Below are 25,034 nucleotides of genomic sequence, written 5' to 3'. Positions count from 1 at the left end.
GAGACCCCGAAGGGGGACACAAAAATATCTTCTCTGGATATGCTTCTTCTTAGTTTCTTATTCAGCAGCAGACTACCTCTGAACCAAGAGACTCCATTACCAAGTTTCATGGCTAATAATGACAGGATAATAACTAGATTTAGATTTGACTCATGACTCATGAAACCAAACTTCTTGCTTTTCACAATGTCAACTACATTCTTCTGGGCCTCATCCAATATTACAGAGCTGCCCTGGTGGACAGGCAGTCCTTGAATTACCACCTTTCATTTAGCGACTGTTCAAAGTTACAACAGCTCTGAAAAATGTAACATGGCCGTTTCCCCCCCCCCACTTATGACCGAACATAAATTTTGGGCTCAAATTGTGGTCGTAAATCAAGGCCTACCTGTATTAATAGTGCCCTGTCCTCTGAATCAGTAAGTTCCCTTCCAAGTCTGTCAAGAGCCAGGGAAATCAGGCAATTCCAGCGGTTCAAACGAGTATAAAGATTTATTGCAAGCTTCAGCGCTCTATAAGAATTGGACCTACAGGCAATCCTCAATTTACGACCACAATTGAGCCCAACGTTTACGTTGCTAAGTGAGAAATTTGTTAAGTGAGTTTTGACCCATTCTACGACTTTTTTGTTTGTTTTTTTTGCCACATTTGTTAAGTGAATCGCTGCAGTTGTTAAATTAGTAACACGGTTGTTAAGGGAATCTGGCTTCCCCGTTGACTTTGCTTGTCAGATGATTGCAAAAGGGGAGCACATGACCCCAGGACACTGCGACCATCATAAATATGAACCAGCTGTCAAGCATCCAAATGTAAATCACATGACCATGGGGATGCTGCAATGGTCGTAAATGTGAAAAATGGTCATAAGTCACTTATTTCAGTGCCGTTGTAACTTTGAACGGTCACTAAATGAACTGTTGTAAGTCGAGAACTAACTGTCAAGGCAAATGAGCAGGAATTAAGAAGGTATTCAAGGTGGGCTGGGGTTAGATCTCTTGTGGGCACGCAGGGACTCATGACTGATGACGCGTTTGACCCCTCCATCAGGCTCCTACAATATCATAGATAAGGATTACTGAGAAAAACTCCCTCCTGAATGGGCCCAATCCTAAGTGACAACCAGCTTGGAAGCCTACCTCTCTCGCGGACAAAATATGCCAGGTAGAGGTCAAGCTCCTTGACCGAGACACTGATGTGGTGTGGCTGGACACAGAGGACAGGGTTGGTGCACTGTGCGGCCTTGACAAGGCGTTCCCCATCGGTGCTCTCCAGGGGGATTCCTTTGAAGAGGATCACCATGACGAGGTCGAGACGCCAGACTTTGTCAGCCTGGCGGAGACAGTCGATTCGGCGCATTTTGCCCTTCTGATCGGGGTTGGAGAGGACGCAGCACGAGGGCTTCTTCCCCGTGATGGAGAGCACAAAGTCCTCCCGGTACTCGGGGCGGATGTCCTTGCGCAGCTTGGCCAGCAAGCGCGAAGCCCACTTCTGTTTCACTTCCGGCTTCTCGTTGAGCAGCTCGTCTTTGACAGCCCGCTCCTCATCTTTCGTCATCCGTTTCTCGTGTTTCTTGAAGTACTTGCGCTTCCGGGCCTGAAGGTTGAACCAGGTGTAGGCGAAGGCCCGGACATGAGGGAGGAGGGCCTCAATGAAAGGATGGAATTCATCCTGAAGGTAAGAAATTAAGAAAAAGAAAGAAATAGTGGTTAGGCATAAACTGTGCTTGGAAACCTTGTACTACTCCTATCAAGCTAACAAAAGGACGTGTGTTGGATTGCCGGGTTCATAGACACCTGCTTGATTTTAGGATCAGACACCTGAAGGCCCTACTCTTCATCCTGTCACCTTATAGATAGACTTGTGATTGGTTGCTTAACAACTGTTTGAAGTTTGAACAAACCTACTTATGGGGCATTTATGACGTGGATTTTAAGTTTTGATGGTCACCCCTCCCTCCTTGATCACATGACCGGACATTGAGTGCTCAACCACTTGATCATGAAGGCAGCAGCCATGGTGGCACAGTGGTTAAAATGCAATATTGCAGACAGGGTGGATTTGATTTAAATTGAGTTGATGTAAATCACAATTTAAATCATGATTTAAATAACTAGTAAAAAAGCTTGATTTAAATCAACTCGATTTAAATCATAATTTTTAAAGAGCAACTGTCATCTCTGCTACTCCTTTGACCCACTGTTGACTCACCAATAGTCCCAGTGTTGCAGAATATACAGCCTCATGCTACATAACTAAGCTCCATTTCATGCTGAATAAACTAAATTATTTATGTATCTTAAATAGAAAACTATCTTACGATAGATTTTTACCCCAAAAGTTTTTTATTAAAATAAATTCGATTTAAATAAAAAAAAAACGATTTAAATAAAAAAATCCGATTTAAATTTAAAAAATATGATTTTTTTGATTTTTATCCACCCTGATTGCAGACTAACTCTGCCTACTGCCAGGAGTTCGATCCTAACTGGTTCAAGGTTGACTCGGCCTTCCATCCTTCTGAGGTCAGTATAATGAGGACCCAGATTGTTGAGGATGCTGACATTGTAAACCGCTTAGAGGGGTCTGTTACACACTGTGAAGCGATGTATAAGACTAAGTGCTATAGCTATCACTCCAGAGCATTGAAAGAGATTTGGTGCCTCTTTCAGGGCTGAAACTAGGCCTATCCACCTATTTATAGAAGGAAATGTCAATGCCCAAGGATGTTTCTCTACCAGGCAGCCTTGGGGTCATTCCTGGGACTAGTGTCCCCACTTGGTCTTATTATTCATTTGATTAAATTTGACTAAAATCTTTTGATGCCTGTGCAACTGAATGACAGTAGCAGCAACAGCAGCCACACCGGTCCTTGAATTATGATCACAATTGGGACCAGAATTCCCATTGCCTAGCAAGTTGATTGTTAAGTGAATCACACTATTTTACCTTCTTTTTTTTGGCATGGTTATTAAGTGAATCATTGCAGTTGTTAATTGAACCAAGTGGTCATTAAGCGAATCCAGTATTCCCCATTAACTTTGCTTGTTGGAAAGCAACTGGGAAGGTCACAAATAATGATCACATGGCCTCAGAACACTGCAACCATCATAAATACATGCCAGTTGCTAAGTGCCCAAATTTAGATCATGTGACCATGGGTAGGCTGTGATGGTTATAAGTATGAGGACCAATCATAAGTCACTTTTTTAACTTTGAACAGTCGCTAAATGAATGGTTATAAGTCTACTGTACAGGCACAGTGCACAATAGTAAATATCTTTGAATATTTGTCTTATCATAAAAACCACCTGATGTTCCATACTATCCTTCATGGAATTCAGTGTATTAAAACTCTGTGTTTCATACAAGCACAGAGGACAAATTGCTCCATTTTCTTTTAAGGAAAATCTGCCTCAGGAGGCTCCACAGTTGGACAGATACTGCCTGTCAGCCATTTTTCCAGCTTGAGCAGAGATATTGTCTGTCACCCTAATACCCTGAGGAGTCGATGGGTCATGGATTCCATTTGCAGGAACAAAGATAGCCATGCTTGGACACCAGGTTATCTCTGTCCTAAGAGAAGAGGGGACACAATGCATCAGATTCAGGGCTACCAGCAAAAATTCAACCTAACTACAAGTAGGTCTAGACAGGGGTGTCCAACCTGGCAGACCTGTGGACTTCAACTCCCAGAATTCCCACCTTGCTGGAGAATTCTGGGAGTTGAGGTCCACGGGTCTTACAAGTTCCCAAGGTTGGACACCCTGGTCTAGAAGGAGGGGAATGCCCCTGTAAGCATCTGCCCCGATCTCCACAAGGTTGAAACCCAGGAAGAGATGGATTCTCCAGCTTTTGGCTTCAGCCAAGCTTCTTGGCAGTTGTCCCACGTGCTTTGCTTCAACTGAAGAAACAGAGATTTCCCCAGTGAGCCTTCCAACCCCAGCGAGAGAGGATGGTTAAGAGTTTCCTTTCAGGAAAAGGGAAAGGAAACGAAATGGGCTGCAACAAATCGAGCTGGAAGGTCTGAGTAAGAAGCAGCTGAAAAGACAAACAACAGTGACACTCTTATCCAGAAAACGGATTTCAGGGAAAAGCGATGAGAGGAAATGGAACCACATGCTGGGCACAGGGGCATTCACACTCACACACACACACACACACACACACACTGAAAAAGGCAGCCTCATGGGGTCAGCATGAAGTTCACTTTGGAGATGGCTGCTAGATTGATGGTGGACTACCATCTGCTTTGCTCACGCACGCGCCACCTCTGTGCAGAACGTCAAAAATGAGACGTGATGACGTCCGGGCAGGTGAGTGGAGCCTCCCGCAGCTGCCGCTACCAATTCGCCCGAACCGGATAGAACCGGCTGAATGCCACCAGTGGCGTGGCCTGCGCATGATGTATCTGGCCCGCAGGCCACAAGTTTGACAGGCCTGGGTCACAACGACCCCTATACAAGAGCACATCTCTATGCCAAAAATGGCAGACAGGGAATCATGGTTTGCTCAGAGGAGCACCGAGTAGATATGACACACATAAAAATCAAACCTTTGATCCCTGTAGGCCAACACTGTTTACAGGTAATAATAATAATAATAATAATAATAATAATAATAATAATAATAATAATAATAATATAATAATAATTTTATTTCTATACCGCCCTTCTCCCGAAGGACTCAGGGCGGTGTACAGCCTATTAAAAACACAAAACAACATCAGTTAAAATCGTATTCCAGGAGCTGCCTCCTGGAATACGATTGATCCCGGACCTCCGGACCTTCCGTAAAGCCCTGAAGACGTTTTTATTTCATCAAGCCGGCCTAGCCTAAATGGTTTTTTAATTGGGATTTTAAATTTTATGGATTTGGGGTTTTAAATTTGGGTAGCCAATGATTTAATTCTTTTAATTATCTTAACTTTTGCATTTGTATGTTTTTTAATTTTGGCTGTTCACCGCCCTGAGTCCCTTCTGGGAGAAGGGTGGTATACAAATTAAATTAATAAATTAATAAATAATAAAATAGTTTAAAATTATTAAATAAATTCGGCTAAATTTTAAAACCCCAGAAATTTAAAACCCAAATTGACTTACATCCATTTGTTTAGTGACTGTTCAAAGTTACAATGGCACTTTAAAAAGTGACCTATGACCGTTTTTCACACTTACAAACCGTTGCAGCATCCCCATGGTCACGTGATCAAAATTCAACTGGCATGTATTTATGACGGTTGCCATGTCCCAGTGTCGTGCGATTATCTTTTGCGACCTTCTGACCAGCAAAATCAATGGGGGGAAGCCGGATTCATTTAACAACCGCGTTTTACTAACTTAACAACTGCAGTGATGCATTTAACAACCGGGACAGGAAAAGTTGTAAAAGGAGGCACAACCCACTTTAACTTGCTTAGCAAAAGACAGTTCGGGCTCCATTGTGGTTGTAAATTGAGGGCTCCCTGCACATGAACTGACCTCCCTGCACCTGGTTTCAATCTGGAGGCCTTTCCCAACTGAACCAAGAGCTATCAACGATCAAATCTGGGACCAGTGTGTAAAGCAAAGCAAGGCCTCCTCAAAACTCTTAGCTCTGTCTTCAGAGTTTTGCCTGTCTAAAATGCTGGGTTTTGTTCAGATACAACAATGCCATACACTTTAAAAGTTTATTCACAAGGTTAAAATTGGTTTAATTTAATTTAATTAGTTTTTTATTATTAACGTTTATATTACATGTATTTTTATCGTTCGCTGTTCACCGCCCTGAGTCCCTTAGGAATAGGGCGGTATATAAATTTAATAAATAAATAAATAAATAAATAAAATTTAAAAAAAATAAAATAAAATAAAAAATTAAAATTGTGCACTTGGACAGGCTATGTAACTCTCTTGTGTTCCTGCACCACACCCAGCCCTGCCCTCCCTATAGCAAAGGATGAACTTCTACAGCAGGAAGCCTGTTGCCCTAAATTGTTCCCAGTATGATTTACAACTAGGTCATTCTGTTTAAATCATGGTGAGAGTCCATGTGAGTACAGCGGTTTTAGTCTGACAGATGTTAACTTCCAACGCCTACAAGATGCTATGATAACGTTGGGAAATTGTGCCACGCCTCAGCATCTATATCTATATCTATATCTATATCTATATCTATATCTATCTATATCTATCTATCTATCTATCTATCTATCTATCTATCTATCTATCTATCTATCTATCCATCCATCCATCCATCCATCCTGCTATAGTTCTCATTGTGATTATCTGATTTATGGTATCGGCCCAAACTGTGCGTTATTTTTTGCAACAATTTTCGAATCAAAGTACCTAAAATCCACCAACTTAAAGAACGTGTAAAAACAATCCAGGACCCGTGACTCCTGTGGAATTGAAACTTCCATGATCTTCAGACCAGTTTTGTTGACAAAGTTGTGGCCATTGATGAATCCCTGCGATCACGTGATCACAATTTCGGATGTTTCCTGCCAGCTTCCCACAAGCAAAATCAGTAGGGGAGACAGCAGGAAGTCGAAAGTTGGAATTATATTGACTAATGTTTGTTCGCCATTACAACTGTTTTCCTATTGAAGATATACGTTCTTCTTAGATGATCACAGGACTGCCCTACATTGGGATTAAAAAAAAAATACAGCCAGCTAAAAATTAATGTTCATTTTGATCATATCAAACTGCACTACTTTTCTCTCAAAGGATGACCCAATGGGTATATATACTACTAAAAACAAGATTGTGTCTGTAACCCTTAACTGGACAAAACTCTGAATTGTGAGGCAACGATTTTTGAACCAAGGTACTCAAATGGGCTAACTTACAGAATGCAACCAAAATCCGCAACCCATTACCCCATTGGGTTTTGAAATTTGACAAATTTGTAGGTGCTTTAGTGTCATCATGTGATTGGGCCACTGGTTAACCCTCCAGAGGCCCGGTAGACCACCCCTTCTTTGGTTACTGAAGATCAAGGAGAGGAGACCGGTCCCACCCTAGTCTTCCAGAGCCTACGTCCTTGATGGCGAACCTATGGCACGCATGCCAGAAGTGGCACGCAGAGCCATCTCTCCGGGCACGCGAGCCATCACCCGTTGCTCTTCCGGGTTCTGGCACACCGGCCAGCTGGTCTTCACGCACGTGGGAGCACCAGGAACCAGAAGATCAGCTGCCTGGTGCGCATGTGCATGCCGAGAAGATGATCTTCCTGTTTCTGGTGTGTGCGTGCGCACCAGTCAAGCTGGACTTTGCGTGCACATGTGTGCCAGAAACCGGAAGATCCGGTGGCCGGTACGCAGGTGCGCTCTTGTTTCAGCACTCAGTGCTGAAAAGGTTCGCCAACACTGGGCTACGTAGACCAGGACTGCATAGACCGAGATAAGGAAATATCTCCCTCGGGTTGTTTAGAGTGATTCTAAAGCCAAGGAATTCAGAGCCTAAGCAGGGTCTCTTTGAAGTTTCTCCGTGTGAACAGATAATCAAAAAGCAATGGCCACTGGTCAAGAGGACGTTCCTGTTGCTGTTAACTTAAAATCTGGTTCTCCTTCTGAACTCTTGAAGGTATTCCACCAACAGCCAGCATTACCACTCCACCCCAGTGCCAAAATGATTTGGCCTCTGCAAAGAGTTACTTGGCACAGCTGGCTTTCTCATGCAGCTGGAGATAGCAATCAAAGGTCAATATGACCCTGCTTTCCGCACTGAAAATCTACTGCTTATTTACAGTTGCACAACTGGCAATGATAGAGCTACCGTGAATTAAAAAAAAATCCATTCTGAGATACAAATGTAAGAAAAACCTCCCTCCCCTCCAGGCTTCTTTGCTTCAAGGGTAGTATTAATATAAGAAAGGTTGGGAAGAAATGTTTTATTAAAAACAATTTCACTCTCTGGATCCGTGTTTTCCAAGCTTGGCAACTTTAAGCTGTACGGACTTCAACTCCCAGAATCCCCCAGCCACCACGAGCATTCTGGGGGTTGAAGTCCACACGTGTTATAGTTGCCCAGTTTAAAAACACTGTTTTAGATAGAAATGCCAAGCCATGGACTGAATGAGATCCCAAAGGATCCTGAGATTATTGCACCGCTGAATTTTGGCTGCAAAATGGCCGTTTTTTTTGCTTTTCAAAAACTAAAGGTGGAGATGGAAATATCTAGGAGACTTCCTACTTCCACTGCAAACCTTAATACCCTAAAAAAAACAACAACAAGTCACTGAAAATTGGAGGCCACAATTCTGCCACTTGAAAGTTTCTTTCTGCCTTCCAAAATTTGGAAAGCTGAGTTAGTTACAACCACCAGCCCCTCAGATGTTTTCCATTGCTGACTTATTCCAACTTTAAAATATTAATGTAACCACTCTAACCAAAATTGAATTTTGCAAAAGGGCTGGATTATATAAATTAAATGAAACATGAATTTTTCATTTCCAGTAATCTCCGGTTAGGTCTTTCAAACGGCAGGAAAGTGCTGATAGACTCATCTCACAATTCCTGTAACAAGACGACATAATTCTGAGTCCCCAGATGTACGGTATGTTGTGCACAAATGTAAGCAACGGTTGTTGAGTAATTCAAAAAAGTCTCTTTTAAGAAGGCAAACCCGAAAGAAGAAAGCATACAATCCAATGTTTCTCAAACGTGGCCACTTTAAGAGGTATGGACTTCAATTCCAGAACTGAATTCTGGGAGCTGAAATCCACACATCAGAAAGTTGCCAGGTTTGAGAAATATTGATTGACCAAAAGCAATCAAAAATTTTAGTAGCTTCTCCTTACTGTCTGAGATTTTAACGGTGGAATAACATAATGTTTTCAATCCCTATTGGTTTGTATGAGAGGCTAATCTGGAGGAATTTGTTATTCCCCACAAATAAAAAGTAGGGGAAAATTTAAGTGCTCCACTAAGTGTAATGTATCTGTATTTATGCTGCAGCCATGTAGGTTTGTATATATACGAATTAATATGAGAAGAAAACAATTCCAGTCTGTATTCCCTGTTATTCTCCATACTGACGATGCATTTTTCTTCATTATTATATTCTCTTCCTGTCTTTCTCTTAGCATTATATTAAACGTGCACTCAATCTGGAATGTGAGCTATGACGCAGCTTCTATTTCATTGTTCCATCACTTTTCTTTCTTTTTCTTGTTGACATCCAGCCCAGAAACAAATGTACCAGCAGATTTATAATACAGGTAGTCCTCGACTTACAACAGTTCATTTAGTGACCATTCAGTTACAACAGCACCGGAAAAAGGGACCGATGACCGTTTTTCACACTTGACTGTTGCAGCATCCCCAGGGTGATGGGTCACGTGATCAAAATCCAGATGCTTGGCAATTTACTCACATTTATGACGGTTGCAGTGTTCCGTGATCCCCTTTTGTGACCTTCTGACAAGCAAAGTCAATGGGCGAGCCAGATTCACTTAACAACCGTGTTACTAATTTAACAACTGCAGTGATTCAACTCAACAAATGTGGCAAGAAAGGTCGTAAAATGGGACAAAGCTTACTTAACAAATGCCTCACTTAGCAACATAAATTTTGGGCTCAATTGTGACCGTAAGTCGAGGACTATCTCTACCGCCCCCTCCCCCCGCTTTTTGTAGTTACAGTTAGTCTTCAACTTACAATCATTCATTTAGTGACCATTCAAAGTTACAATGGCACTGAAAAAGGTTAATTATAACCAATCCTCCCACTTAACAACCGTAACAGCATCTCCATGGTTACATGGTCAAAATTCAGGTACTTGGCAACCAGCCTGTAAATAGGACAGTTGTAGCATCCTGGGATTATGTGATTGTCATTTGTAACCTTCCCAACAGACTTCCAACAGGCAAAGTCAATGGGAGTAGCAGGATTCGCTTAACAACAGCATGATTCACTTAACAACTGGAGTGGTTTGCTTAACAACCATAGCAGTAAATGGTCATAAAATCAGGCATGATTCACTTAACAACTGCCTTGCTTTGCAACAGAAATTCTGGCCCCAATTGTGGACATATATAGGACTACCTATATAGTAAATGCGTATTAATAAACACATCAAAAAGTCTTGACATAATCTTCTAAGGAGATGCATTAAAGTTCTTTTCATATGCCGATTGTCAATGAGGTCCTTCATGCAGGTTAAGCAATTTATTGGGAAAAAATGAGGGATTTCACAGCATCCCAAAGCCCAACATGTATTATGGTATCAGCTTTCACAAACTACTCCCAATGCATTAACCAAGATGGCACAAGACATTTTGTTATTTTTGCTCAGTTACCTCTCTGAAAATGCTACCAAAAATAATCTTGATGCATTCGGACCAATGATTGCATCAATGTGTTTTTCTGCTGAATGTTTTATCAATCCCCATTATTTATTTACTTTCTATAGCTATATACGGCTGCCTGAAAGCAATTTCTGGGCAGTTCACAATGCCAAAATAAAAAGACACAATTAAAAACATGATTTTCAAGATATTACACACTGTGAATGTAGAACAAGGGCCTGTAAAAAAAGAACTGATAGAAGCCCGAAAAAGGAAAAGATTTGATTGTGTTCACACCAGGGGTGAAATGCTCCCAATTTGGACCGGATCACCCGATCCGGTAGCGATGGCAGCGGGTGATTCGGAGAACCGGTAGCAAAAATCCCTGCCGCCCACCCCCCACCCCACGCCCATCTGAGCCGCACGATCATCAGAGGTTTTTTTTTTTTTAACTTTTAAAAGCATTTTTTCTACAACCTCTTCCGATGAAAAAATGCTTTTAAAAGTAAAAAAAAAAAAAAAAAAAAAAAGCCTGATGATCGCGTGGCTCAGCTGGGATCGTCAGAGGCTTTTCAAAGCATTTTTTTCTGCAACCTCTTGGCCGAAGAGTCTCTAACGATCCCAGCTGAGCTGCCTAATCGGCAGAGAGGCATTTTTAAAGCCTCTCTGACGATTCCAGCTGAGTTGCCTGATCTGCAGAGGCTTTTCAAAGCATTAGAAAAAATGCTTTGAAAAGTTAAAAAAAAAAAAAAAGTTGGCCACGCCCACCCAGTCACATCACACCCACCACCACCAAGCCACGCCCACAGAACGGGTAGTAACAAATTTTACATTTCACCCCTGGTTCACACGTTGTACTAAGCCAGTGAGAGCGAACCTTTTAGACACCGAGTGCCCAAACTGCGCACGCACGCATGCCCAAACTGAAAAGTGTGTGCGTGCATGCACGGACATGCATGAACATGCACATGCACGGACATGCTCACATGTGCAGCAGAGACCTGAAGACCAGCTGGCCGGTGGGAGGCGGGGCATCCCAACACGGGCAGGGCGACAAGAGGTAAGATCGTTTTCTTTCGTGAGCTTCTCTTTCGTCATTTGCAGGGAAACAGAAGCTCATGAAAGAAACTCCACAGAGATCTGACCTGGGGTGACGGTGTACGTGCCAGCAGAGAGGGCTCTGTGTGCCACCTCTGGCACACATGCCATAGCTTCGCCATCATGGAGCTAAGCCAATGGTTTGGCTGGTTGTGGCTTAATGTATGTTATGTGCTGGGCAGGAGATGGAGCTTTAATTCTCCACTTTTCAGAGAACCAAAGGCTGGAAATGACCCCAAAACAGATAGCATCTCTCTATCTTCGGCTACCTCAAAAAGCTAAGCAGGTTCAGAGAGATTAGGACCTGGATGGGAGATTATACCAGTGTTATAGACTAGGCTGGAAAGTTTTTTTTTAAACGAACAAAGCATGAATTAATACTTCTGCATTATCATCAACAAAGCTGCATGGAAGGGTCCATAAAATCACCAATGTGTCATCAAAGGAGGCTTTCACTTTGAGCTGCCGTAGTTAGCTTTTTTTTTTTTAAGGATATTTTTCTTGCAGATTTATGTATTTGGGTCAAAAATAACAAAAAACAAGCCCCACAGGTTGGAAACATTTGGTAGTTAACCATGGAGCAATGCAGAATCTCCAATGCACCAATTTGAATGGTTCCATGTGAAGTAGATCAGGGGTGTCAAACTCAAGGCCTGTGGGCCGCATCTGGCCTATGAGGTGCTTAAATCTGGGCCGTGAGGCCACCCTGGAAACAGTGAAGGACCAACCCGCGATGCCTCTGCCAGCAAAAACGGGCTCCCGAGCTCCGTTTCCGGCTCCTGCAACCCTCTGCCAGCAAAAATGGAGCTCAGGAGGGAGGGTTGCAGGAGGCCGTTACAGCTGGAAACGGAGCTCGGGAGCCTGTTTTCGCTGGCAGAGAAGTCGGGATGCCACAGTCGCCCCTGACATGAGAGACATCAAGCAGGCCACGCCCACTCTGGCCACGCCCACCCCAGCCCCTCGAGGTCAAACACAACAACCCTGATGCGGCCCTCAATGAGATCAAGTTTGACGCCCCCTGAACTAGATCCATTTAGCAAATAGGAGAACAAATGGAAATCACCTCCCTCTTCTGTCACCATTTAGTCTGTTTCTCTTCTTGAGGTTACATTGGATAATCAAACCATCCTGTCTAATCGGCACAAATTCCCAGTTTGGGCATGTCTGTTGCTGCTAAAATAGATTTCATTCTGCTCGGCAATATAGGCTTGATTTGAATTTAAAATAATGATCATATTTCAGATATGTCGCCAAGAAAGAATCTCTTAAACACACTGTGTGGATTCCAAATGGCTAGGCTGGGGAGAGAAATTCAATTCCAAAATGTACACGAGCGATACGCTTCTCAAAAGCATACGCCTTCTAATAAAATTTGTTAGCTCAAAAAGGAGCTACACAACTCCTGATTTTTCAGCAGCAACCCCCCCCCCCCCCAAAATTATAACATGGCTCCCTCACAACGAGAAGCACCAATTAATTTTGAAAACTGTTCTCTTTGGACACTAATCCCACCCTTTTCGTTTCTTTGCAATCTTTCCTGCCCTTAATTCAGGCTATTACATTCTCTGGTCAGTGTTGGAAAGGTACAGGGTCTGCTATTAGAGACCACTGTGCCACCACAGTATAGAGCAGGGATGAGCAAATGTGGCCCTTTTACAACCTTTGGACAACTTCAACTCCCAGAATTCCTGAGACAGCCAAGCTGTCTCAGGAATTCTGGGAGTTCAAGTCCACAGGTTGTAAAAGGGCCACATTTGCCCACCCCTGGTATAGAGCAATGGTTAGAATGCACAGGTAGTCCTCGACTTACAACACTTCATTTAGTGACTGTTCAAAACTACAATGGCACTGAAAAGAGTGACTGATGACCGTTTTTCACAGTTACAACCGTTGCAGCATCCCCATGATCATGTGATCAAAATTCAGATGCTTGGCAACCGGTTCATATTATCGACCATGGCTGTGTTCTAAGCGGTGGTGAAATCCAATTTTTTTTACTACCGGTTCTGTGAGCATGGCTTGGTGGGCGTGGTGGCTTGGTGGGCATGGCTTGGTGGGCGTGGCAGGCGAAAAATACTGCAAAATCCCCATTTCCACCTCACTCTGTGGCCAGCCAGAGGTGGTATTTGCCGGTTCTCTGAACTGCTCAAAATTTCTGCTACCGGTTCTCCAAAACCTGTCAGAACCTGCTGGATTTCACCCCTGGTCCTAAGGATATGTGATCCCCTTTTGCGACCTTTTGACAAGCAAAGTCAATGGGGAAGCCAGATTCACTGAACAACCGTGATACTAACTTACCAACTGCAGTGATTCACTTAACTGTGGCAAGAAAGGTCGTAAAGTGGAGCAAAACTCACTTAACAAATATCTCACTTAGCAACATAAATTTTGGGCTCAGTTGTGACTGTAAGTCGAGGACCACCTGTTGTATTGCAGGGTAATTCTGCTGAAAGCCAACAGTTTGGCAGTTCGATTCTCACCGGCTCAAGGCTGATTCAGCCTTCCATCCTTCTGAGGTCAGTAAAATGAGGACCCAGATTGTTTGGGGCAATATACTGACTTTGTAGACCATTTAGAGAGGGCTGTAAAGCCCTGTGAAGCGGTATAAACGTCTAAGTGCTACTCCTATTGCTATTTGAGCAGGGGGTTGGACTAGATGACCTCCAGGATCTCATCCAACCCCATATTATTCTATGTTCTAAAAGAAGAACCCCCGGGTACAAAAAGCTGCAATTTCCACAGCAAGGTCAGAAGAGGACACCATTCCACAAACACCATGTAAGGTAAAAGGAGGTCAAGCCAGGTGAGGTCTTTGCTGGGAGTAATTCATTAGCCCCAGTGTACATCTGTGTTTGGTCTCGGATAATCCCTGATTGGATTTCAACCTTCCATGACTGTACACACCCACCCTAGCTCTGAGAGCAGCCCCCTCCCTTCCCCTCTTTAAGCTTTCCCCAGGTTCAGCGTGATGAATGTCCTTGTTTTCTGTGATCCTGGCCAACTGTAAATTGATAATATACCACTGCAAAAAAAGAAAGAAAGAAAGAAAAGAAAAAGTAAAGAAAAAAGTACCAAAGTCCAAACTCCAGATAATCTAGAAACAGGAGCAAAATCTAGACTGCCAAAAAAAAAAATCCCAGCTAGCCTTTGTCAAAAAATCCTAGTCTGTAACAGGGCAGCATCTACAGTAAAGCAATAATATGGTTAAGGAACATTGCTTAATATTCATATGGATCTTTCATGCACTTGCTTACTAGCTGCTTCACCACATTTGAGAATAAATCACGCTTGTTTTCTTCATATTACCAATACGGAGCTGGAGGAGGAGAGCTTGTTTAAAACCATTTTGTAAGTCCATAGTAGAAGTGAAGTTTGTAACTGGCGTCTTTCTAATCCATCATTAACAACAAAGCTATTCCAGCTGTAGACGTAGGGAATGACTGATGATATTTCAGATTAAAAATGATTGGAGTCCTGCATAAGGCAGTGTTTCCCAACCTTGGCAATTTTAAGATGGGTGGACTTCAACTCCCAGAATCCCCCAGAGTTAAACTCCACCCATCTTTTAGAATAGAATAACAGAGTTGGAAGGGACATTGGAGGTCTTCTAGTCCGACCCTCTGCTTAGGCAGGAAACTCTACACCACTTCAGACAAATGGTTATCCAACATCTTCTTTAAAATTTCCAGTGTTGGAGCATTTACAACTTCTGGAGGCAAGTTGTTCCACTGATTAATTGATCTGTCAGTAAACTTCTCCTTAGTTCTAAGTTGCTTCTCTCCTTGATTAGTTTCCACCCATTCCTTCTTGTTCTACCCTCAGGTGCTTTGGAGAATAGCCTGACTCCCTCTTCTTTGTGGCAGCCCCTGAGATACTGGAACACTGCTATCATGTCTTAACATTGCCAAGGTTGAGAAACACTGGCACAAGGACAATATTTGCGGACAGATATGCAGTAGAAATGGCTGGTTTACTAAGTTGCAGCAAAATGAAAAATAAAGCAGATGGAACTTTATAGCTCTCTTCCCTGGTCTGCACATGTACAAAGATATATTGGCTGTGTGAATGCTGGAAATTGTAACCCGACTACAGCTGGAAAGTTCATGGCTCAAAAAAGCTGATTTAAAGACTTTGAGGAAGGAAACGTGGGAGACAGAAAGACCATTAAAAGTCCAGAGTCTAAAACCATCCAAGCGATCCTGATTGACATTTTGTCTCCTGGCCCTTTGCTTCCTTCCTTGTCTTTTCTTACAATTTGCAAAGAGACACTAAATCAGGGGTGAAATGCTCCCGGTTCGGACTGGATCGCCCGATCCGGTAGCGATGGAGGCGGGTGGTTCGGAGAACTGATAGCAAAAATCCCTGCCCCCCCCATGCCCAGCTGAGCCGCACAATTATCAGAGGCTTTTTTTTTTTACTTTTAAAAGCATTTTTTCTACAACCTCTTCCGCTGAAAAAATGCTTTTAAAAGTAAAAAAAAAAGCCTCTGATGATCGTGCGGCTCAGCTGGGATCGGCAGAGGCATTTAAAAGAAAAAAAGCCTCTGCCAATCAGGCAACTCAGCTGGGATTGTCAGAGCCTTTTGAAAGCATTTTTTTACAACCTCTTCGCCAAAGAGGTTGTAGAAAAAATGGTTTTAAAAGTTAAAAAAAAAGTTGGCCACGCCCTCCCAGTCACGTTACCCACCACCACCAAGCCACGCCCACAGAACCAATAGTTACAAATTTTAGATTTCACCACTGGACTAAATGATCGTCTTTTGCTAAATTATACAGAAAAGGCAAAAAGTTTGGCACTACAGATTTAAAACCTCCAGGTAGCCCTTGATTTATAACAGTTTGTTTAGTGACCGAAGTTACAACGGCACTGGAAAAAGTGACTTAAGACCATTTTTCACACTTATGACCTTTGCACCATCTGCATGGTCATATGATCAAGATTAAGATGCTTGACAGCTGACTCATATTTATGACGGCTGCAGTATCCCCTGGGGTCATGTAATCACCTTTTGCAGCCTTCTGACAGGCAAAGTCAATGGGGAAGCGAGATTCACTTAACAACCGTGTGACTAACTGAATAGCTGTAGTGATTCACTTAAGAACTGTGGCAAGAAAGGTTGTAAAATGGGACTTAACAAATGTCTCACTTAGCAACAGAAATGTTGTGCTCAGTTGTGGTCGTAAGTCGAGGACTACCTGTACTATTGTTACTAAATTGTTTCAAATCAGCTTTTAAATGATTGCTATTTCACACCTGCTTTTATTGCTTCAGGTTGGGGGCAAAGTAAAACATGAATGTAATGCAAGTAGAATAAAAGCATGAACAATCCCAATGCAATGGCATCCACTGTCCTTAAGCAGAGATTTGTGTTGAGGTTAATGCCAAGAACCAGGATAGTGACTTGAAATTTGAAAATGACTAAGAACTGGTTCACACAGAGCTTTATATGTCCGGCAGGCAGGTCTCATTCCACAAATAGGAAATTGATACTGATTCAATGGCAGTAGATTTAACACCCCTTGGAAGCAGTTCAAACCCACCCACCACCCACTCAATTCAAAACCAATGCTCTCTTCTAATATTTGTCAGCCGTGACACCTTGAAGAAGAAGAAGAAGCATGCTGGCTGAGGAATTCTGGGAGCTGAAGTCCCCACCTCTTCAAGGTGTCAAGGTTGAAAACCACAGCTCTATTCAGCTAACATCTGTAAACTCCTAGGGCCGTGATGGCGAACCTATGGCATGCATGCCACAAGTGGCACACGGAGCCATATCTGTGGGCACGCGAGCATTGCCCTAGCTCAGTTCCAGCGCACATGCACGTGCCGGCCAGCTAATTTTCTGGCCGTTTCCAGCCTCTGGAGGGCCTCCGGAGGGGGCTGGGGAAGGCCATTTTCGCCCTCCCTAGGCTCCAATAAAGCCTCTAGAGCCTGGGGAGGGCAAAAAAACAGGCCTACTGAATCCACCGTGCCATTGCGTGCCAAAAGCGGGGGAAGGGGCGCATTGAATTATGGGTGTCCTAGGGCAATGATGGCTAACCTTTTCCAGACCGAGTGCCCAAAGAGCACACACATGCCCATGAATGCGTGCTCGCATGTCTAAACCCCCAAAATGCAATGCGTGCACAGCCTCCGTGCATGCACCCCCCACCACACGCATGCGCGGCAGAGACCCGAAGACCAGTTGGTCATTGGGAGGCGAGTGTGCATGTGCAGCAAAGCTGAACTGGGGTGACGGCTCACGTGCCATCAGAGAGGGTGCTGCATGCCACCTCTGGCACATGTGCCATAGGTTCACCATCATGGTCCTAAGGTTAATAACCATGTCTGCTGCACAACAAAACTGACTAAGTTTCAAAACCATTACCCGAAGGTAGACAGAAGAGAAAAATGGACTTACAATTCAGACATTCTGCAGATGGTCCTCGATTTATGACCACAACTGAGCCCCAAATTTCTACTGCTGTTTTACCCATTTTATGACCTTTCTTGCCACAGTCGTTAAGTGAATCACTGCTAAATTGTTAAGTTACTAGCATGGTTGTTAAAGTGAAACTGGGTTCCCCATTGAGTTTGTCAGAAGGTCGCAAAAGAGGATCGCATGAACCCGGGACACTGCAACCGTCATAAATATGAACCAGTTGCCCAAGCATCCAAATTTTGATCACATGACCTTGGAGATGCTGCAACAGTTGTAACTGGGAAAAACAGTCATAAGTCACTTTTTTCAGTGCCGTTGTAACTTCGAAGGGTCACTAAATGAACTGTTGTAAGTCAAAGACTACCTGTACTTGAAAATGAATACTCTGGAAGCAGAGTTTCCATAATTTAAAAAGAGTGCAAGATAAAGACTCATGTTCCAACATTGTTTTCCAGAAATAAGAGAGGTGAGTCCAATCCATGTTGGTAAAAAAGATAATTCAAGGCAGCTGGTTGGTGTTTGATCAAAGAAAGGCTGAGTAAGACAGGAGCCACGAAAATGGGAAGTAGCTCCAAAAATATATGTGGGATAAAAAGAACACGCCCAATTTTAGGATTTTTTAACAGCTGGGTCATCAATCCCCAACCACATCCCTGCTGTAAAGATTAGATGGATTTTCCTGGTTTCTTTCCATTATTGTTTTACTTATTACCATATTTGTTGCTGGCTTCTATTCCACCTTACCGGTAATTTTTTCTCACAAGGAGAATACCTGCAGAGAACTCCTTATATGCAAAGTCCTACAAGTTCATTACTTCTCCCTCTAAAGAAATCATCATGTTATGCTTCTATACACATTGATTTTTTTGCAATGGTTCATTGATGGAAATAGAAGCACAGTCAAAATGCTTTTTGCACTACAGTTTGCTAATCTACAAATGGAGCCCCAAATACAGGTAAAAATACTATTTGAAAACAATTATTATTGAGACGAATATTTTGTAATCTGCGTTTAATAGTGAAACAGGAACAGAAGAAAGATTGATAAATTGCCAATTTATATTATCAAACGCTTTCTGAGCATCCAAAAATATTAGTGCTAATTGTTTTTCATTGTGTGTCTCATAACATTCTAATGTGTCCAGAATTATTCTAACATTATTTCTAATTTGCCTCTTAGGTAAAAACCCGTTCTGATCAAAATGTATAAACCTACTTAAGAATCTTTTTAATCTTTTGGCAATTATTGAGGTGAATATTTTGTAATCTGCATTTAATAGTGAAATCGGTCTGTAGTTTTTTATTTGTGTTGTATCTGAATCTTCTTTTGGGATCAGGATGATGTAGGCCTCTATCCACGTGTCTGGAATTTTAGCTTCTAGTAGGACTTCATTATACACCTCTAACATTGTCAAGCTTAGGGTGTCTTGCAGTAACTGCAACAATTAAAACGTATGGAATTTGGCAAAAAATTTACGAATATGCTCAAGGCAATCTACACGCAACAGAAAGCTAAAGTGATGGTAAATGGAGATGTGACAGAAAGCTTCAATATAAAAAAAGGAATGAGACAAGTCTGTCCGCTATCTCCATTATTATTTATTTTAACCTTAGAAGTACTAACCAGAAACACCAGACAAGATCCAGAAATAAAAGAAATGGAAATTAAAAAGGAAAAATATAAACTACAAGCATTTGCTGACGATTTAGTTTTTATATTAGAAGAACTGGCCCCAAACTGATAGGGAAAATTGAGGAATACAGAGAGGTGGCGGGGTGAAAAGAAAAAATCAAAGTAATAGTTAAAAACTGTAGGATAAACAAAAAAAGGGACTGACAGAGAAAATAGGGTTGCAGATAGTAAAGAAGGTTAAATATCTAGGCATTTATCTAACAGCAAGGTATATGAAATCAAAGATGACAACTACATAACAAATTAAGTTGGATTTGAAGAAGTGGAAGAATTTACAATTATCTATGATAGGGAGAATAGCCTCTGTAAAAATGAATATACTACCAAAATTATTCTTTCTATTTCAAACGATACCGATAAAACTAGAGAAGAATTTTTTTGATGAATTAAATAAAATAATTTTGAAGTATATATGGCAAGGTAAAAAAGCGAGAAGAAAATTGAAAATGTTGCAGGAATCCAAAAGTAATGGGGTTTTGGACTTCCAGACTGGGAACTATATTATCAGGCGTCAGTTCTTACATGGATAAAAGAATGGATAAATCTGAAACAAAGAAGGTTGGTATTATTAGAGGAAAATTATCTCCAACTAGGTTGGCACACTTTTTTTTGGTACGGTAGGAGTACAGTGTACAGATACTTTCAAAGGCACTATGTGAGGAATGCGTTGCTTCATATATGGGAAAAAATTAAACTACAACATTACATGAAAATACCAGTCTGGCTCTCCACAATGGAAGCATTAATATATCCAAACCTTATCAATTTGGAAAAAAAATTATTCTATAAAGATATTCTGAATGAGAAAGGTGAGCTTAAATCTAGATAACAACTACAGAACCAAGGGGTGGATTTAGCTTGGTGGCCATATCTCCAGATACAATCAAGGTATGAGAAAGATGTTAAAACATGGTGTTTAAATAAAGAACCAGCAGCATTTGGTAAGATTCTAATGGGGACGGATGAAAAATTGATAAAAAAATATATATAATTACATATTGACAGTTAAAATGGAGGAGGAGCAAGTCAAAGAAACAATGATTGTATGGGCAAACGGAATATCATATGATATGGGAAGTATTCTACCAATGGTTAGAGAATAAAATGGGAAATTGGAAATAAAAGAAGATTAAAGAAGAATTGAAAATATGTAAGATAGAGGTATAAATAGAATAACTGTTAGTATTATGATGATGAGGATAGTCATGTTTAATGTTATTATTGAATTTTTATTAGAAGATATGTTAAGAGGAAATTGAATAGGTTTATGTTTAATAGTTTAACATATTTTAATTTTGATTGGAGAATTAATATTAATGTGAATGATGTTGTATATGCTGAAGGCGGTTGCACAGAAATATCTGTACCCAGATGACACACTGTTTAAGGAAAGATGGAATGTTTATATTTTAGAAAATAAAAAAATAAAAAATCTTTTATAAAAGAAAAAAAAGAAAATGATTATCTGATTGAATACAGTCTTATCAAGACTCCTTTTGTGCTTTTCATATCTTAGAACTGCAACAATAATTACAGGAAGGGAAAATTACAAATGAACTAAAAGCGAAGGCAAAATATACATGAACAACAGTGATTTTCAACTTTGGTAACTTTTAGACGTGTGGATTTCAACACCCAGAATTCCTCAGCTGGTGGGGCCTAGAGAGTTCTGGAAGCTGAAGACTACAAAACTTAAAAGTTACCAAGATTGAAATACACTGCACGTAATGCGAAACTGAAACTGGAATAAAAGCAAAAGCAAGCGAGGATTCCAATGCTTCATTTTCATTTCTGAAATAAACCAAAGTCAGAACTCAAAAGTCTAGGGAGAAATTAGGAGGAGTGAATAACAAGAGATATTCTCACAATGCAGATTATTTTTCCTAGAGAGGAGATACATTATCAGGGCAAAGAACTACACTCAAATTGCAAGGCAAAAAAACCTGGAATAAATATAAGGAAAGCTGATGGACACACAATGGAAGAAATTCACTTAAAAAACCCATCGGCTCTCCTTTGTCAGAAATTTTAAGCAGAGACTCTAATAGATGCTCTATTAATTACCGTACCTTAGTAGGGTTGGTCGGATGATCACTTTTGAGATTCCCTCCTGTCTCTAGATTTTATCTCTTTCTCCAGCTCTAGAATTCTACTATGACTTTCAAATGGCTCCCTAGAATAACTATTTAGGATCAACACTAATTTGAAAATCTAAAAAAAAAAAAAACAATCTACTGTTGGAGGGAGTCATGATGATGAGAGGTGAAGGAAGAATTTTGTGCAGATTAAAATAAGCACATCCTGTTCCCTTACATTTTGATATTAATATAATACCTGTCTTTTCCCATTCCTCCACCTAATGTTATTTCATGTGGTGTGTCTTCAAGTTCATCTTGACTCTTGGCGTGTGATCTGGACAAGTCCCTGCAGTTTTCTTGGCTAATTTTTCAAAAGTTGTTTGCCCTTGCCTTCTTGACAGGCCTAAATTCATCCAGGTGGCTTCATGCCTATGGTAGAACTAGAACAGTCTTCCTGGTTAGCCTTCAACCAACTACAGCAAGGTACCTACAAATTATTATACACTAAAAAAGTGAAACCAGAATAAGTATGTTGTGCGAAGTATCTTTTTCTCCGAAAGTGTACACAGGCGGTCCTCGAGTTACAACAGTTCGTTTACTGACCGAAGTGCCATGAAGTTACAATTGCACTGACAAAAAAAATGATGTATGACCGTTTTTCACACTTAAGACTAGTGATGAAATCTAAAATTTGTTACTACTGGTTCTGTGGGCGTGGCTTGGTGGGGGTAGTGTACCCCCACCAAGTACCATCAGTACGCTGATGACACTCAGCTGTACATCTCCACCCCGGATCACCCCAATGATGCCCTTGAAGTGATGTCCCGGTGCCTGGAGGCTGTACGGATTTGGATGGAGAGAAACAGATTCAGGCTCAACCCATCCAAGACCGAGTGGCTGTGGTTTCCGACGTCCCAATATAGTCAGTTGGTACCATCACTGACTATTGGGGGCGAGTCGTTGGCCCCCACGAAGAGGGCTCGCAACTTGGGTGTCCTCCTGGACTCACGGCTGTCTTTAGAAGAGCATTTGATGGCTGTGGCCGGGAGGACTTTTTATCAGGTTCGCCTGATCCGCCAGTTGTGTCCCTTTCTGGATCGGGACTCGTTACGTACGGTCACTCATGCCTTCGTCATTTCCCGCCTGGACTACTGTAATGCTCTCTACATGGGGCTCCTCTTGAGGAGCACCCGGAGGCTCCAGCTGGTCCAGAATGTGGCCGCGCGGGTGGTTACGGGAGTGACGTGGCGCTCCCATGTGACTCCCCTCCTGCGCAAGCTGCACTGGCTCCCGGTGGGCTTCCGGGTGCACTTCAAGGTTTTGGTTACCACCTTTAGAGCGCTCCATGGCTTAGGACCGGGGTATCTACGAGACCGCCTTCTGCCACCAGTAGCCTCTCACCGACCAGTATGCTCCCATAGAGAGGGTTTTCTCAGGGTGCCGTCAGTCAAACAATGTCGACTGATGGCCCCCAGGGGGAGAGCCTTCTCTGTGGGGGCACCTGCCATCTGGAACGAGCTCCCCCCGGAGATACAGAGGATCCCGGATTTGCGCACTTTCCGCCGTGCCCTCAAAACATTCTTATTCCAGCAGGCTGGCCTGGCCTAACCTCCCTTTTAATTGCTTTTAAATTTGTTTTATAAATTGGGGTGTTTTAAATTTGTTTTGGGCCAAAGTATTTAATGTATTTTTAAATGGTTTTTTAACGTTTGTACTATGTGTATTTTATCTTTTGGCTGTTCACTGCCCTGAGTCCTTCGGGAGTAGGGCGGTATATAAATTTAATTAATAAATAAATAAAATAAATAGTGTGACTGCCGAAGAGGTTGTAGAAAAAATGCTTTTAAAAATTAAAAAAAAAAGCCTCTGATGATCGCGCGGCTCAGCTGGGCATGGAGGGGGGGGGGCAGGGATTTTTGCTACCGGTTCTCCGAACCACCTGCCTCCATCGCTACCAAATCGGGCGATCCGGTCTGAACCGGGAGCATTTCACGCCTGTTTAAGACCCTTGGAGCAACCCCATGGTGATGTGATAAAAATTTAGATGCTTGACAACTGACTTATATTTATGACAGTTGCAGTGTCCCAGGGTCACACAATCCCCTTTTGCGACCTTCTGACAAGCAAAATCAATCGGGAAGCCAGATTCACTTAACCACCATGCTACTAACTTAACAATTGCAGTTATTTGATGAACAACCTTCGGTAACCTGTGTTAGGAAAAATCGTAAAACAGTGCAAAAGTCACTTAACCAATGTCTTACTTAGCAGTAGAAATTTGGGGCTCAACTGTGCTCGTAATTCGAGGACTACCTGTAATCGATAATGGTTAACCCAGTTTGCACCTCAAAAGTTCTTTTGTTCCTAAATAGCCAAAGAAGCTTGTAATATTTTTGATAACTGTATTCAAGCTCAGTTGGTTGTCTTTGTAATGAAATCTACCTATTTCATTTTATGCATTTAAAGTCTGTACGTTTCAGCTCAATCCCCCTATGCCTGAAGAGAAAAGTTTTCAATCAGTTTTGTGCTACCTGCTCTAACATATGCCGGTGAAACATGGACACCAATCTCACAATCGATATAAAAGCTACGAGTGGCGCAAAGAGCCATGTGAAAGATACATGCTCGGCGTCACAAGGCAAGATAGAAATACCTGCACATGGATTAGAGAACAAACGAAAGTATACGATATCATTAAGAGAGTAAAAGAACGGAAATGGAAATATGCTGGTCACACAGCAAGAAGAACCGATGGCAGGTGGACCAAGGTAGTCATAGAATGGATCCCACTTGATAAAAAATGCCCACAAAAGAGACCAGTGGTGAAATCCAATTTCTTTTACTACCGGTTCTGTAGGGGTGGCTTGGTGAGTGTGGCAGGGGAAGGATACTGCAAAATCCCTATTCCCTCCCCACTCCTGGGGGAAGGATATTGCAAAATTTCCATTCCCACTCCACTCTGGGGCCAGCCAGAGGTAGAATTTGCCGGTTCTCCGAACTGCTCAAAATTTCCGCTACCGGTTCTCCAGAACCTGTCAGAACCTGCTGGATTTCACCCCTGAAAGAGACCTAAAATAAGATAGATTGAGGGCATCAGCAAGTATTGGCAAAAGAAACCTCAGGACGGTATTGATTGGAAACAGGCAGAAGAGGTCTTCATCCTGCAGCGGATAGACAATGGCTAAAATGATGATGATGAAATGATGAAGTTTCAGCATATTCTCAGAGGTCAGGATTACCTCTTCTACCATAACCATGTCTGCAGACACACTGATACACTGTCCTCCCACATGTGAAAGCAATCCTGTGATGATTGTATGCAAGATTGTGGTTGTGCAATTTTACTAAAATGCATGCGTGTACCAGCAAAACCCTACACAGAGCGAATCTTGATGCAATTACTCATTTGATTATGTCACAATTGCCAAAATGCAGTTGCAGCAAGAGAAGTAGCGCAATGCACAAAAAGGCACGC

General features: G+C 42.0%; 1 protein-coding gene across 3 annotated transcripts in view; it reads right to left on the bottom strand.

Moving 5' to 3' along the window:
• Nucleotides 1-25,034, bottom strand: part of NFIC (nuclear factor I C) — a 176,393-nt gene that overhangs the window by 105,362 nt on the left and 45,997 nt on the right. For all 3 annotated transcript variants that reach the window (XM_070943687.1, XM_070943701.1, XM_070943693.1), the window contains exon 2: nt 1,137-1,668. In XM_070943687.1, coding sequence (XP_070799788.1) covers nt 1,137-1,668 — 532 coding nt within the window. The remainder of the gene's footprint in view (nt 1-1,136; nt 1,669-25,034) is intronic.

The sequence above is a fragment of the Pituophis catenifer genome, unplaced genomic scaffold (genome assembly GCF_029215685.1).
Source record: "Pituophis catenifer annectens isolate HBS135680 unplaced genomic scaffold, rPitCat1.0.hap2 SCAF_1, whole genome shotgun sequence".
Taxonomy (NCBI): Eukaryota; Metazoa; Chordata; class Lepidosauria; order Squamata; family Colubridae; genus Pituophis; species Pituophis catenifer.
Note: the sequence above shows the minus strand (reverse complement) of the source record. Positions and strands in the feature narration are given on the sequence as shown.